Raw genomic sequence first — 15467 nt, 5'->3', positions numbered from 1 at the left:
CACTGGTAACAGGCCATAAACCGTTTGTAACCCTAATCAATGGAAAAGACCCGGGGCAAGCACTGGTGAGATGCCAATATCTTTTGATGAGGTTAATGAGATTTAACCCAATTATTAACTATGTTCCTGGAAAAAAATCTAATAGTAGCAGAAACTCTGTCATGGAGCTCAGCATCACACTCAACTACCCATGAGCTTGAAGATGATGTAGCTTACATGGATGCTGTGGAGGCATACAGACCAGTGTCTGAAAAGAGACTACACCAGCTATTACAAGCAACCCCCACAGAAATGCAACTTTAAAAAGTTCTAATTTACATTAGGGACAGCTGGTCCAAGTATCCAAAGGACACTAAGGAAGTGACAAGAGATTATTTTGTGGTATATGGACAATTAAGTGAGTCAAATGGACTCATAACTAAAGGCAACTGCATCATTATTCCGAACACAATGAGAGGAGAATCCTAAACCTCCATCCATGAAGGACTCCCAGGACTAATTAAATGCAATGAATGGGCCAACCAGTCAGTGTGGTGGCTGGGCATCGCCAAGGACATAAAGAATAAAGTAACTGCATGAGAACATTGCAGAACTAACAGACCAACACAACACAACACAAAGAACCTTTGATAGCAACACCTCTACCAGACAGACATTGGAAGAAACTATCTGCAGACTTATGTGAATTCAGAGGACATCATTATCTGATCATTGTGGGCTATTTTTTGAGGTACGCAGACTCCACAGTGGAATTTAAGTCATTCCAAACAAAATATGACTTTGATCATATTACTAGCAGTCCACATTATCCACAAGAGAATGGAAAGAATGAGAGAGCTGTACAGACAGCCAAGAAACTCCTACAGCAGGAAGATCCATTCCTTGCTCTACCAAGCTACACATCAGCATGGATAGTGGCTACTGAATATAGTCCAGCACAAATCCTGATAGGAAGACAACTCAGAACTACTGTTACAAGTTTGGAAATGTAGCTATCTCCAAAGTGGCCAGACATGAAGAGAGTAGCCAAATCAGATTTAAAAAAAGGCAAAAAAAGCTTATGAACACTTTTATAACAGACATCACTCAGTTAGAGAACTGCCAGATCTAGAACCTGGTGACTACATTTGTGTCAAACTGGATGAAGAAAAAGGAGAACCCAGCTGTTGTAAAGAAAAAGAATTCATCACCCATATCATGTGATCAAGACCAACAGTGGAGAGTTCAATAGAAAGCTTTGACATCTACAGTTTATTCCTCAGAATGAACACTCAACAGAGCGAACACTACAGATGTAGGATGGAGAGCCTGACGATGATGACTCAAAAATTCCAAACTGACCAGAAACAATTGTTGCAGCTCATGGACAGAAAAATGACCAAGTTGTTATGTGTTTGAGTCACATAATTAAAAAAACACTATAATTTAGAGACACTTAGACTGATACAGATTGAAATTTAAAGATCATATGAAATTAGCAAATTATATGAATGAAAAACTTAAAGGTTGAGATAAGATGTATCTGTATTATAATGTTCAGACAGTAGGTGGCACCATGTGTAACATACCTTACCTGAGCTGGTAACGGCCATAGCTGAAAATGCATTAAACCAGTGGTTTTCAACCTGTGGTGCGTGGACCCCTGGTGGTCCACAGACTATGTCTAAGATTTCCAATAGGTCTGCACCTCCATTTGAAATTTTTTAGTGGTCTGCAGATGAAAAAGGTCAAAAAACAGTGCATGGAAGTATATTAAAGACAACATTTCTTGTATCTCTCTTCAGGAAGGAAGCTTTGTAGCTAGTCCAAATGTGGCACAGAAGCCTGACCTGTTAGTAGCAGCCCTGCAACCTACTGTGTATAAAGACTACACGGCACAATCTCCATATGGACTTCCTGTAAAATATCCAGTCAAGTTGGAGGTCTTGGTCTTTATCTTCAGGTGCTCAATAGCCTAGGCCAAGCATATCTAAATCATCACCTAAAGATCTGGGATGAACCAACAACTCCACTCCTCAGGCACAATGGAACTTTCCACCACACCGATGAAGTTTGTCTGAGTAGGAGACAGGAAAAAAGTGATCCAGGAAACTACAGGCCTGTGAGTTTGACCTCAGTTGTATGCAAGGCCTTGGAACAAATTTGAAAGAGAAAGTAGTTGAGGACATAGAGGTAAATGGTAATTGGGATAAAATACAACATGGTTTTACAAAAGGTAGATCATGCCAGACCAACCGATCTCCTTCTTTGAGAAGATAACTGATTTTTTTAGACAAAGGAAATCCAGTAGATCTAATCTATCTGGATTTCAGTAAGGCAGTTGAGTTCAGGTCCACATGGGAAATTATTAGTTAAATTGGAGAAGATGGGGATCAATATGAGAATTGAAAGGTGGATAAGGAGATGATTAAAGGGGAGACTACAATGGGTCATACTGAACGGTGAACTGTCAGGCTGGAGGGAGGTTACCAGTGAACTTCCTCTGGGATTGGTTTTGGGACTAATCTTATTTTAATATTTTTATTAATGACCTTGGCATTAAAAATGGGAGTGTGCTAATAAAACTTGTGGATGACACAAATTTAGGAGCTATTGCCAATATGGAGGAGGACCAGAATATCATATAAGAAGATCTGGACAACCTCGAAAACTGGAGTAATAGAAATGGGATGAAATGTAATAGTGCAAGGTCATGCACTTAGGGACTAACAACAAGAATTTTTGCTATAAACTGGGGATCTATCAGTGGAAATGACAGAGGATGAGAAAGACCTGGGTGTATTGTTTGATCACAGGATGACTATGATCCACCAATGTGATGTGGCTGTGAAAAAGTCTAATGTAGTCCTAGGATGCATGAGGCAAGGTATTTCCAATAGAGATAGGGAAGTGTTAGTACAATTATACAAGGTACCGATGAGACCTCATCTGGAATAGTATGTGCAATTCCCATGTTTAAGAAAGATTAATTCAAACTGGAACAGGGGCAGAGAAGGGAGACTAGGATGATGGAATTGAATGGAAAACCTAACTTATGAGAGGAGAGTCAAAGAGCTTGACTTGTTTAGCCTTACCAAAAGAAGACAGAGGGGAGATATGATTGCTCTCTAGAAATACATCAGTGAGATAAATACCAGGAAAGTAGAGGAGTTATTAAAGTTAAGCACCAATACGGACACAAGAACAAATGGATATATACTGGCCATCAACAAGTTTAGGTTTGAAATTAAATGACGGTTTCTAACCATTAGAGGAGTGAAGTTCTGGAACAGCTTTGCAAGGAGAGCAGTGGGGGCAAAAAACTGGCTGCAAGACTGAGCTTGATAAGTTTATGGAAGAGATGGTATGATGCGACTGCCTATGATGGCATGTAGCTGATCTGCAACTGCTAGCAGCAATACCTCCAAAGGCTGATGATGGGACACTAGAGGTGGAGGGCTCAGGGTTATTACAGAGAATTCTTTCCCAGGTGTCTGGCTGCTAGGTCTTGCCAACATGCTCAGGGTTTAACTGATCATCATATTTGGGGTCAGGAAGGAATTTTCCCCCAGATCAGACTAGCAGAGACTCTGGGTTGTTGTTTTTTTGTCTTCCTCTGCAGCATAGGGCATGGGTCATTTGCAGATTTAAACTAGTGTAAATGGCAAATTCTCTGTAACTTGAAGTCTTTAAATCATGATTTGATGACTTTAGTAACTCAGCCAGAGGTTAGGGATCTATTACAGGAGTGGGTGGGTGACTACCTATGGCCTGCAACATGCAGGAGGTCAGACTAGATGATCATGATGTTTCCTTCTGCCCTTAGTCTATGAGCTTTCTCAGGTTCTGGTCCAAGACTGTGGAATGAACTCCCATAAGAACTAAGGCCCCTCACAAAACCTCACCACCTTCCAATCCAAGTACAATCAATCTTGCCTTCTCTAATATAAAAGATAGCAGCATGTCCATTTAAATAAACAATCCTACCAAACGTAAACACTGCACATGCAATTCTTCCCCAGAGAGAGAAAGAGAGAGAACAAACCACACATGACAGAGGTTAGTAATGTCACTTAATACACTACTGGAAAGCACTCAGATACTACAGTGATGGAGCGGTATAAGAATAGAATAGAATAGAAAGCTAGCTAGGGAAAAGTGATACACAAGCTGTAGACAACCATTGCATCCTTTGGGTTTCTGGGCTGACACCCAGAGGACAGGGAAGGCCTTGGTTCCCCTTCAGTGCCACCTGAAGTTCTGCATAGACAGAAAAAGGACTGACCGGGCCTTGAAAAGGGGACCACAGAGTCAGAGAGCCTGGAGAGGATTGAAAAGAACTGTCCAGGGAGGGGTCTGAAACAACCACTGAGCCTGGGGAAACAGCTGTGATCCAGCAAGAGGCAGGAAGATTGTTTAGTTGCCACAGAGGTCTGGCTGGGGAGCAAAACTTGAAACCAAGCATTTACGAGTTACCACACTAGCAAGGGAAGGCTAAAACCGCAGTCGGGGAACTATTCTACAGCAGAAACTGAACCACAACAATGTTTCATGCTGGAGCGTGGTTGACTGTGTTACCCCACCTATATTCAGTCACCTCATGTACTGAGGATAAATTAAGTTTTCTTTTTCTCCAGAGACCTCATAGGAGAGATTTAGATTAGGTCTTCTTAATGCTGTTCTCTCTGTGGGTCTGATTCTTGGAACTGATTAAACTATGCTTGGTCCAGGACTCAACTCATTTAAAACTAAATCAAGACGTTGAGAGCAAAATTAATCAAGCATCCAAAGGACATGAAAAGAAGAAATTCTTTAATTGTCTATGCACCAGTGTTAGGAGCCAGAGTAACAAACAAGAAGAAATGGAATTGCTCCTTTATGAGCATAAATTCAATCTAGTTGGTATTACGGAAACCTGGGGGGGGGGGGGATTTGCATAACTAGAATGTTAAAATCAATGGTTACATCTATTTAGGAAAGACTGAGTAGGCAAAAGGGGAGGGGGAGTGGCACTCCATGTTGAAAATGGCATTACTTGTTTCCAAGTCACTGATAACTCGGAAGATTATCTTGAATGCTTACGGAGCAATGTCCTAACAAATAAAGTGGCCTTCTTCCAGGTGCCCGCTTGTGGTCTCAGGGCAGCCCTGCAAGTGGCCCCTTGCCTCAGCTTCCCTCTTGGGTCCCCAGTAACTCCATGTTAGGAGGTGCCAGTGGTTAAGTCCCTCTGCTGCTCCTCCTGCCTTCAGACCTCTCCCAGGAAAAACCTTCCGTCTCTGGCAGTTCTCCTTTCCTGCCCTTCTCCTGTCTGACTCAGTCTGCTCTGACTCCTTATGTCTCTTTCTCACTAGGTCTCTTATAACCCCGAGGTGCTGCTCTGTCCTCTTAACTGGCCCGACTGGGAGCTCCTGGACTGGAACAGGAGAGCCGAGTCCAGTTTAATTGAATAGGCCAGCTACCCTGTTGCATGAGGTATTAGTTGGTGTCTGCTACAAACCACCAAATGACACTAGGGAACAGAATGTCTGGCTCTTTCCCCTACACCTATCTATAATGTGTAGGGGAAAAAAGCTGTGTGATCATGGGGCACTTCAATATGAGTGATGTATGCTGAAGGTCTCATGCTGCCAGTACTAAAACATCCTTGGAATTTCTAAATATTATAGATAATTTCCTAACAAAAGGCATTGCATCCAACAGGGGGGAATTCTTTATTAGAGCTTGTCTTGACAAATAAAGAGGAACAGATCACAGAACTAAGAATTAATGATAGCTTAATTACGAGCGATCATGGCTTGAGATCACATTTATAATGTGCAAATAGTATGAAGTCCAGCCCAGTGGTATATATAATTGGTGCTGTGAAAGGGCCAATTTCATAAAGCTGAAAACAATTAGGAGCCAAATCAGCTGGGAGCAAGAATTTTATCAGAAAAATATAAATGATAATTTGAAATTGTTTAAGAACACTTTTCTAGATGCCCCAAAAGCCCACATCCTACAATCTAGAAAGAAGGCCATATTGGTTAAAAAAAATTGTAGAGGGGAAGTGAAGGCAGTTAGAAAAAATAAAAATAATAATATATAACAAACAGAAGGAAAAGGAATTAGAGTGTAATGAATATAAACCAGAAGTTAAGAACTGTAGAAAATTGATAAGGGAAGCAAGGAGAACTCTAAGGCTAGCAGAGTTCAGGACAATAAGAAGTTGGTTTTAAGTATATTAGGAACAAAAAGAAACCTAACAATAGTATTTCTTCCATTATTAGAAGAAAGGATAGAATTATGAATAATAATGTAGAAAAAATAGAAATGTTAAATAAATATTTGTGTTCTTTGTTTGGAAAAAGAACAGATGATATAATCATATCATATGATAACACTCTTTCCATTCCACTAGCATCTCATGAAGATGTTAAATGGAAGCTATTAAATATAGATATTTTTAAATCAGGATGTCCTTGAGTTTTAAAAGAGCTATCTGAGAAGCTCACTGAACTATTAATGTTGCTTTTTATTAAGTCCTGGAACACTGGGGAAGTTCCAGAAGAGTGGGAGAAAGCTAATGTATTGCCAATATTTAAAAAGGGTAAATGGAATGACCTGGTAGTTATAGACATGTGAGTCTGATATCTATCCTGGGCAAGATAATGGAGCAGCTGATATGGGATTTAGTTAAAAAAGAATTAAAGGAAGGTAATATAATTAATGCCAATCAACATGGGTTTATGGAAAATAGATCCTGTCAAACTAACTTGATATGTTTTTTTAATGAGATTACGAGTTTGGCTATAAAGGTAAGAGTGTTGATGTATTAGACTTCTATAAGATGTTTAACTTGGTACTTTTGATTAAAAAACTCAAACAATATAAAATTAGCATGGCACACACCAAATGGATTAAAAGCTGACTAACTGTCTCAAAATGGGAAACATCACTGAGCAGGTATGTTTCTAGTGGGGTCCCGCAAGGATCAGTTTTTGCCCCCTTGCTTGTTAACATTTTTATCAATGACCTGGAAGAAAACATAAAATCATCACTGATAAAGTCTGTGGATGACACAAAAATGGGGGAGTGGTAAATAATGAAGAGAGGTCACTGATACAAAGCAATCCAGATCACTTGGTAAGCTGGGCACAGTCAAACAAGATGCATTTTAATATGGCTAAATGTAAATGTATACATTATGAACAAAGACTGTAGGCTATATTTACAGTATGGAGGACTCTATCCTGGGAAGCAGTGACTCTGAAAAAAAGTTGGGGATCATGGTGGATAATCAGCTGAACATGAGCTCCCAGTGTAATGCTGTGGCCAAAAGGGCTAATGTGACACAGAAGAATCTTGAGTAGAAGGAAAGAGGTTATTTTACCTCTGTATTTGGCAGTGGTGTCACTGCAGCTGGAATACTGTGTCCAGTTCTGGTGCCCACAATTCAAGAAGGATGTTGATAAATTGGAGAGGGTTCAGAGAAGAACTAGAAGGATGATTAGAGGATTAGAAAACATGCATAATAGTGAGAGACTCAAGAAGCTCAAAATATTTAGCTAAACAAAGAAAGTTAGGGAGTGACTTGATTACAGTCGATAAGAACCCACTTGGGGAACAAATATTTGAAAATGGGCTCTTCAGTCTAGTAGAGAACGGTATAACACGATCCAATGGCTGGAAATTGAGGCTAGACACATTCAGGTAAATAAGGCATATTTTTTAACAGAGTGGGTAATTAACCATCAGAACAATTTACCAAGGGTTGTGGTGGATTCTCCATCACTGGCCATTTTAAAATCAAGACTGGATGTGTTTCTAAAAGATCTGGTCTAGGCATTTTTTCAGGGAAGTTCTATGGCCTGTATTATACAGGTGGACAGACTAGATGATCACAATCGCCCTTCCAGCCTTGGAATTTATAAAGCCATGAACTAGAGGAGGTAGCTTTATGCCACCTTTACATCCCCTGATCTTGGCTGGGGATATATTTCAGCTGGCTAGACTTGTTAGAGCCTCAGGGGTGCCCTAAGTTGTATCCAACTGTCCCAGGACCTAAAGTGTCATTTTGGCAACCAGGGATAGCTGGAGCACAGCACTGCTCAAGTCATGTCCTGTCTGCTGTTCCTGAGTGCTTGGAAGTGTGTGGCATAGAGCTGGTATATTGGATTGATGTCATTTTGGGGATTGCCCCATTCTGGAGGAATACTCAGCTAGCTGGTTAGAGAACCAGGGGGTTAACTCAAGCTGCTAACCTTAGTTAAAAGCCAAGTTGCCATGTTTTCACTGCTATTTTTAATCTTTTTTCCTAATGCAGACATATCCTTAGATCCAACGTACTAATAGCTGATTGAGTCTTTTCTCTTTTGAATCAGGCCCATAGGAATATACAGTTACTTAAACAGAATGCAACCAAAATGACAATTTAACAAATAAATATAGCACTATAAATTCAGTGTGCAGGGCAATAAAATATAATGTGCACTTTATGGAAAGAATAATATCATTTACCAATAAATCACTAATAATTGGAAGGGAAAAGACAGCTTTTAATACTTTCCTACAATACCTTCACACTAACAATATATTCATTACATTTTATGATCAAGTGTCTTTGTAAGTATTGGGAAAGGCCCCACAACGGATTTGTGCTTATTTCTAAAATCAGGCACTTTGCCACAATAGACTGCGACAGTATTTCAAACAGGCACTTCAGAGAAAATCAAAGGACTCTAACTAGTGCAAATGGAGAGAGATGCAGTGCTGTCAGTTAGAGAGGGGGCCCATGCCACAAAATTCAGATCAGGATTTGATCCACATTTCTCAGTTCTCCCTCCAAAATTTGAGGGTTTTGGATAAGGGGATTCAGTTGGGCTTGTTATAAACAGAGTCCCTAATTGTGAAATACAAAGCCACAGATTTTAAGTCACCAAAGCTCATGCATTCTTATTCATATTAATCTTTTTCTTAATTATTATTTTAATAATGTGCCCAGCACCATAAAGGCTAATGCTGCCCCAAAGAGCTCGCCGTTTAATATGCTGACAGAAGAGGCCCGGGGAAACCCTTAGTAAGCAGGGTTTCTGCCACGGTTAGTAACCTTACTCTGTGATCAGACCTATTGGGCTAGACTCTCAGCTGATGTAAAACAGCGCTGCTCCACTGAAGTCAACGTTGCTAAGGGTGGAAGAATCTGGCTACAAGTCTGTGTGCTCGTTCCACAGTGAAGTAAAAACGCCTAGGAGATTATAGCTAACTTGTAACAAAGGTAATAGCTAATGTTCCTCTGGCCATTTCTCTTTGGAAGGGGGAAGGGGATAGTGTGCCATAATCAAACACTAGACGAAATCACACAGAGAGGATTTTTTCAAGCAGAATAGGAGGAAGCATCATCATGTATCATAGGGCTAACTCTTAAATATAATTTACAATACAATAAAAGTTTAATTGCTCAAGACATTGCCAGGATCAGTATTTTGGAAAACAGTTTGGATACAGTGGAGGCAGCAGAAGTAAACAGGGGAAACCAGATTAAATTTTTGAAACAAACTGTAACCCCTTGGCAGAGCAATGTTCTTTATTAGAGGAAAATGTGATTCTCCACAGAATAATTATTCACTGAAAATCATGCATGAATAATGACAAAGGCAGAAAACCATCCTCAAGTAGTAGCATAGCCTCTTTCAGCCCATGGGGAAATTATCAGAACCACTCAGGGAAAACCTATTCTTGTAGAATGAGCATACCAGGTAGGGCAGATATTGCAACAGTAAATCTTCCCATCGGCCTATGCTTGGAAAGAAAAGCACTAGAAAGCTACCTCCAATGTGGTGCAGCCAGCAAACAGCTACTTTGTGAGCCCAGAACCTTAGACTCCAGCCAGAAACAAGGATGTTCCCCATCATAAGACAATAAACTATCTCCACTAAATTTTTTCTGCTGCAATTAAATTGTTAATACCTTAGGGAAAGATCCTTGCCATACTTTACACCTGTAAAGTGCAATTCACACCCACAACATGATTTTGATCTCACTTATAGAGCCAGGCAGGACATATTTTCCCCATCCCATGAATATTTTCTAGAGTTCAAAATTTCTTCCCATCTTAAGTCAGGACGAAAACTCTAAATCTCAAAAATATTCATGAACTGTTCTACTCACTTAACCAGTGTAAATCAGAAATAAGTGGAGCTGGCCCACTGTGTAAAACCTGTATAAGTGACATCACAATTAGGCCCCATATCAATCAATAAAGTCTTGGTTACAGATTTCTCAGAAAAGATTTTGATTTTAGTTACCTTTGGACTTTAATCCCCTTTCACCCCCCCCCCTCCATGTTTGCTTTCTTTGATGTTCTTGAATACTTGCTGTGCTGGCTTTAGAGAGAATGTTCAGATACTTCACAAACTACACTAGTGTATATGAAGGTAACATTGCTATCTGTGAGCTTATTATAATCTTGATTTTCGTGAGGATTATTCTTTCCTACTTTGGAGTCTGGCTCAGCCTTTTTATTTTATCTCATTCTCTTTTTGTGGGACTTGTGGCCAATTTCCCTGCCACACCTTGTGGCAGTAATTGTGACTAAGGGACATTAGAAAACGGACGGTATTTTATTGTCCTTCTGCAGGACATGTGTGTATTCTGTTTTTTCCATTAAGTTTAATGATACATTCTTATGGTTTTCTGTAAAAATCAGTAACACGGTTTATAAAAACAAAAACCAAAAACAAAAGCCCCACTACAACCCCAAAACAGATATCAGTGCTATATACATTCAGATGCAAGTTAAATGGCCTTCAGAGACCACATATAGCAGATTCCTAAACAAGGGATGAAATCCTGGCCTCTCAGAAGTCAACAGGAGTTTTGTCATTGACTACAGTGGGGCCAGGATTCTCACAAAGATATTTAATGGATGAAACAACCGATGTGTAAGAAATAGCAGTAGGTAACATCCTACTTTCCAACAACTCCACAGCTTTTTGTGCTATTAACTGATACTAAATTATTATAGGATGTTCTTAGAACACAGCACGATAGCTGGATGCCTTGCAATATTGAAAAATACTAACACATTTTTGGAGAGCATGGTTTTCTGCCTTGTAAATTATTAAAAATAAATCAATGAGCTTATTAAATCCATCATTTAAGATTATGAAAGAAATCCGTTTAGGGAAAGGGATGCTGCTTACATTTATCTGCTCTCTGATTATCATCACCATCATCTGTCAGTAGCAGCTGAACTGGAGATGAGCATGAGAAGGTGGGATGGATCTGGCCAGCCTGCAGGTTTTGCTGGTTTTGGTGAATTCCGGGTTGTACATCAGGCAGAAGCTTCCCCAAGGGTCACTAAAGTTTAAAAGGCCTGATTCTCACTTACACAAACCTCCCTCTACACCACTTGGATCCTAAAATGGGGGTAATTTTTATACCCTTTGTTTAACTGGGAATCTGGTCCTGCTGAGAACAGACCAGCAGGCCTAGTGGTCCAGGTACCAGGTCTTGCTGCACTGCATGGAGGAACAGGGTGAGCCCTGAACAGGAAATCCACCTGGAGGGAGCAGCACTGCATTCCTTACAAGTAGGAGGAAAATAGGTTAATGAGCTGGTCACTACCCTCCAACAGACTGAGTAGGCAGGTAACAAGCTGTTAGCCAATAGCTTTAACCAAACTGTTACAAAACTTCAGAAAGGTTTTATTTAAGGGACGGGTAAATATTCAAGATGATATTTTAATTTAACTGAACCTGTTCACTTGTTCTGAGTGACGGGTAGAGGAAGGGTTAAATTTTGCCTTCAGACAGACATGAATATAATCCATAAGGTTCACTCAGGGTCTGATTTTGACCTCACTTACACCAGTTTTACATCACTGTAACTGCACTGATTTACATCTGTATAAGTGAGAGGAGGATCAGGTCCTGTGTGCAACACTCCACTGGGAGAATCTGCATTAGTTAATTTTGCACTTCAAACAGGAAAGCACAAGATATAATTCACAAAAAACCACCTCCTATTGCCATGTGACTGGTAGTAATTCTCCATCATCTGCTTCCTATGCCCTATCCTACATCAACCTAAGTAACATACTGTGGACTAGGTGATTTTAGGCACAACCCTGATGTGGGCTGTGTAACTGCACCACCCCATCGAGAGGCCCTCTGGAAGCACTGTGTCCCTGAGAACCCCTCGGAGTCACAATTCCTTCTCTTCCTTCCTCATTGCTCCTAGGGTGTGGTCAATACAGGGCCAGCTCTAGGCACCAGCAAACCAAGCATGTGCTTGGGGCGGCACATTTTCAAGGGTGGCATTCCGGACATCTTTTTTTGTTCTTGTTGTTGCTTCAGGCGGCAAAAGCCTAGAGCAGGCCCTGGCAGCAGCAGCGTGTCGCGCCCTGGGGCCGCTGCGGTTCGCGCCACAGGGGAACAGCGCCCGCACCAGGGCCGGGCAGGCTCCTAGCTGGGGACACTCGGGCTGGAGGGACCCTGGGCTGAGGCGCAGCCTGGGAGCCCCGCTGCTTACCCCGACCCTGCTAGTGCTGGACCGTCTGGAGGCAAGCGGGGAGCGGGCGGAGTCAGCACTGATGGAGGAGAGCCCAGCGCTGGGGCAGCAGGGGTGCGGGTGGGGTGGGGTGAGGAGGAGAGCCCAGCGCTGGGGCGGCAGGGGGTGCGGGTGGGGTAGGGTGAGCGGGAGAGCCCAGCGCTGGGGTGGCGGGGGGGGGCACTGCTGGGGGGCAGTGAGAGCCCAGGGCTGGGGTGGAGGGCAGCCAAAACTTTTTTTCCTTGGGGTGGCAAAAAACCTAGACCCGGCCCTGGGTCAATGCCTGCTGGCTTTTACCAGCAGCAAATTAGCACATACTCCACTCTGGCTCACTGGGGGCTTGGCACTAAGCTCTGCCCATTCCCCATTCCTCCCTGACCACCAACTCCAAGGAGAGACTAAGAAGGGGTACCAGTGCTTACTTCTGTGTCCCTAGCCCCAAGGTGCAGCTAGCTCATATAGGTGTACCGGGGATGGGGAGAGAGACTCCCCTCAAAGCCCGTGCAGGACAAACCATAATTTAGCCCTACCTTATTAATATGACATCAAGAATGGATCCAAGAAAAGGAAATGATTTTCTGCCTTGCACGTGAACTCTGCTTATTTAAAATTAGAATTTTAGCCACAGGAAGCTAGTTCCTAGAGCCACAGGAAGCAAGTTCCAAGAATCTTCTACTTGATGCACTTTTCTGCACATATGCTGACTTGACTATCCCCATAAATATACAATGCCCCCATTCTGCCAGGAAATTTTCATGCAGCATCCATGAACAATTCAACAAATCAAAAATAAAACCAGTTTATATACATATTGCTTGAGTCCTCTTTATTAACATTACCCGCTTTTGAGTAAACCCGTTTTAAATATGTCTTGTACGTAAATTCTCCAATGTTTATATAAAACAGAACTGTACCTTGAATGTATCTGCGCTGTTGGGATTAAACAGCTGGTGCTTCCCAGATCCCAGAATAATAGGACCAGAAGACTTGTTTTCTCCATAAGCGTAAAGGGACACTGTTGCTGTTGTGCCAGCTGTTTGGAAGCCCCCAGTGACTACAGTAATCTTCCAGTCTCCTTCTGCAGAATAAAAATAAAATGGAAACACTTTTATCACAGTAACTGCTATGTGGCTGGGGAGCTGCCTACTGCAAATCATGCATGGCCAAGTCCAGGGGACTGTAACTATTGTGCACCTGAGAAGCAATGGTGTTTGGAGACATGCTGGCTGAATTGCAAAATAATGTTAGCAATTCAGGTTCAGCTTGGATAAAGATCCAACAGCTCAGATGCTTATCTTGGCCTCTCCTCAAGTCTCAAAGTTTGGCTGGAAGTCTCATGAGAACTGGCTGCTCTCTTGAGATTTCTGGCAATTTCCCACCTGGAGCCTCTGTGATAGAGGTGGGGGGATCCTTTCCTGCAGGATTTGGATCACAATCCTCCTGGCTGCTGTCCATAAGTTCCATAGAAACAAAAAGTATCAGAACTTTTCAAAACCTTTACAAATATTTGAATTAAGTCAAAATTATCCTCATCTTGTCTCCTTATCCCTGCCCAAATATTAGTGTGTCATGTAACCAAGCACTCTAGTTGCCAGAGGGAAAGTGTGGGATGGAGATCATCTGTGAGTGGATCTCTATGTTAAAGGAAAGGTCCACAAAAGTTTGTGAGCCACTGATATAAGGCATCCCTGATCTCTGTAAACTTTAATGCCAATTCTTCTGCAATACACTGCATACGTTATATAAATATCTGCAATCGGCTTAATACAAATCTCATTAAGAAGAGCAATTCACAAAGAGAAATTGTGCTCCTACATCTGAGAAGCAGGAATCATGAGCTCTCTGCCATTTCTTTTATTGTGGTTTTTGCCGTGTGTGTGTGTGTGTGCGTGTGCGTGTGTGCGCGCGCGCGCGCAACAGGTTCCACCTAGTGACTTTAATTCATTTTGGAGAAAGCAAAACATTTTGAAGAAAGCAAAATAAAATCCTAGCCCACAGACTTGTTGTAGATAAACGCCAGGGTATACACTGCAGTTTTATTAATAAAAAGCCTTGGGTTTGTTAATTGCCACATGAGTCAAGACTCAGGAATCAGACCAAAATGCTTTATTTTGGGCAATGGTTCTACTTCAACCTGGGGAAGGAGTTGGGATAGGGAGTGTGATCTCCTATTTTCCATGCCAGTAAGAGCTGCGTTCCCACTGAAAATGATATAGCAAATTTCTGGGGGGAATAAGGACCTCACGGGAGTGTTTCAAACACACGAGGGAAGCTAAAGACCCAGTTCCCATTGAAAGGCAATGGGTGTTGGACGGCTAACTAACTCCCCTTCGTGCCTTTGAAAAATTTTCCCCTCATGTCAATTTCTAGAGACCCCCTTTCCTAGCAAAGGAACCACATTTACAGGTGGCAGGAGATACATTCACCTCTATTGGAGGAAGGATTATCCCCCAAATACTGAAGGTAGAAGAATTAAGGAGGTGAAAAGGGGGATTCTGAAGGACTCCCTACTCCAACACTCGGTGTATAAGACTATTTTTAAAAATGAAAATCTGCCTTTTCTATTTCCCTACAATGTAATTTTACTTTTCAGAAAGCCCAGGTTACTTTGGGGTCATTTCGCTGGCAAAGAAAGGAGTCTCATCACTTAAGAGATAACATGACAAATAAAGAACATTATTGACAAGATATAAAATGCAGCATGTTGTACCCTTAGTTCAAATTCTGAGTTCCAAAGTTCTGTGGAAAGACACTGCAGTGCTAAATTTTAAATGTGCTAAAAAATATTGTTTTGCCTGGATTTCTATGTTGCCTCAATTATAGTGTCCCAAAAGTCTTTCCTCCTACATTCTAAAGACTGCTCATCATGTTAGTATGATGTTAATACAGAACTTTCTCCTAAAATCTCCTTAGATGGTGTGGGATTGTTGTGCTTGGGTTTGGGGGGGGGGAGAGGA

At 41.6% G+C, this 15467-nt stretch overlaps 1 protein-coding gene across 1 annotated transcript in view; it reads right to left on the bottom strand.

Moving 5' to 3' along the window:
* Positions 1–15467, bottom strand: part of RP1 (RP1 axonemal microtubule associated) — a 258679-nt gene that overhangs the window by 154373 nt on the left and 88839 nt on the right. The window contains 1 exon segment of the mRNA XM_034759443.1: positions 13425–13588. Coding sequence (XP_034615334.1) covers positions 13425–13588 — 164 coding nt within the window.

The sequence above is a fragment of the Trachemys scripta genome, chromosome 2 (genome assembly GCF_013100865.1).
Source record: "Trachemys scripta elegans isolate TJP31775 chromosome 2, CAS_Tse_1.0, whole genome shotgun sequence".
Lineage (NCBI taxonomy): Eukaryota > Metazoa > Chordata > Testudines > Emydidae > Trachemys > Trachemys scripta.
This window is presented reverse-complemented; position numbering and strand designations above follow the sequence as displayed.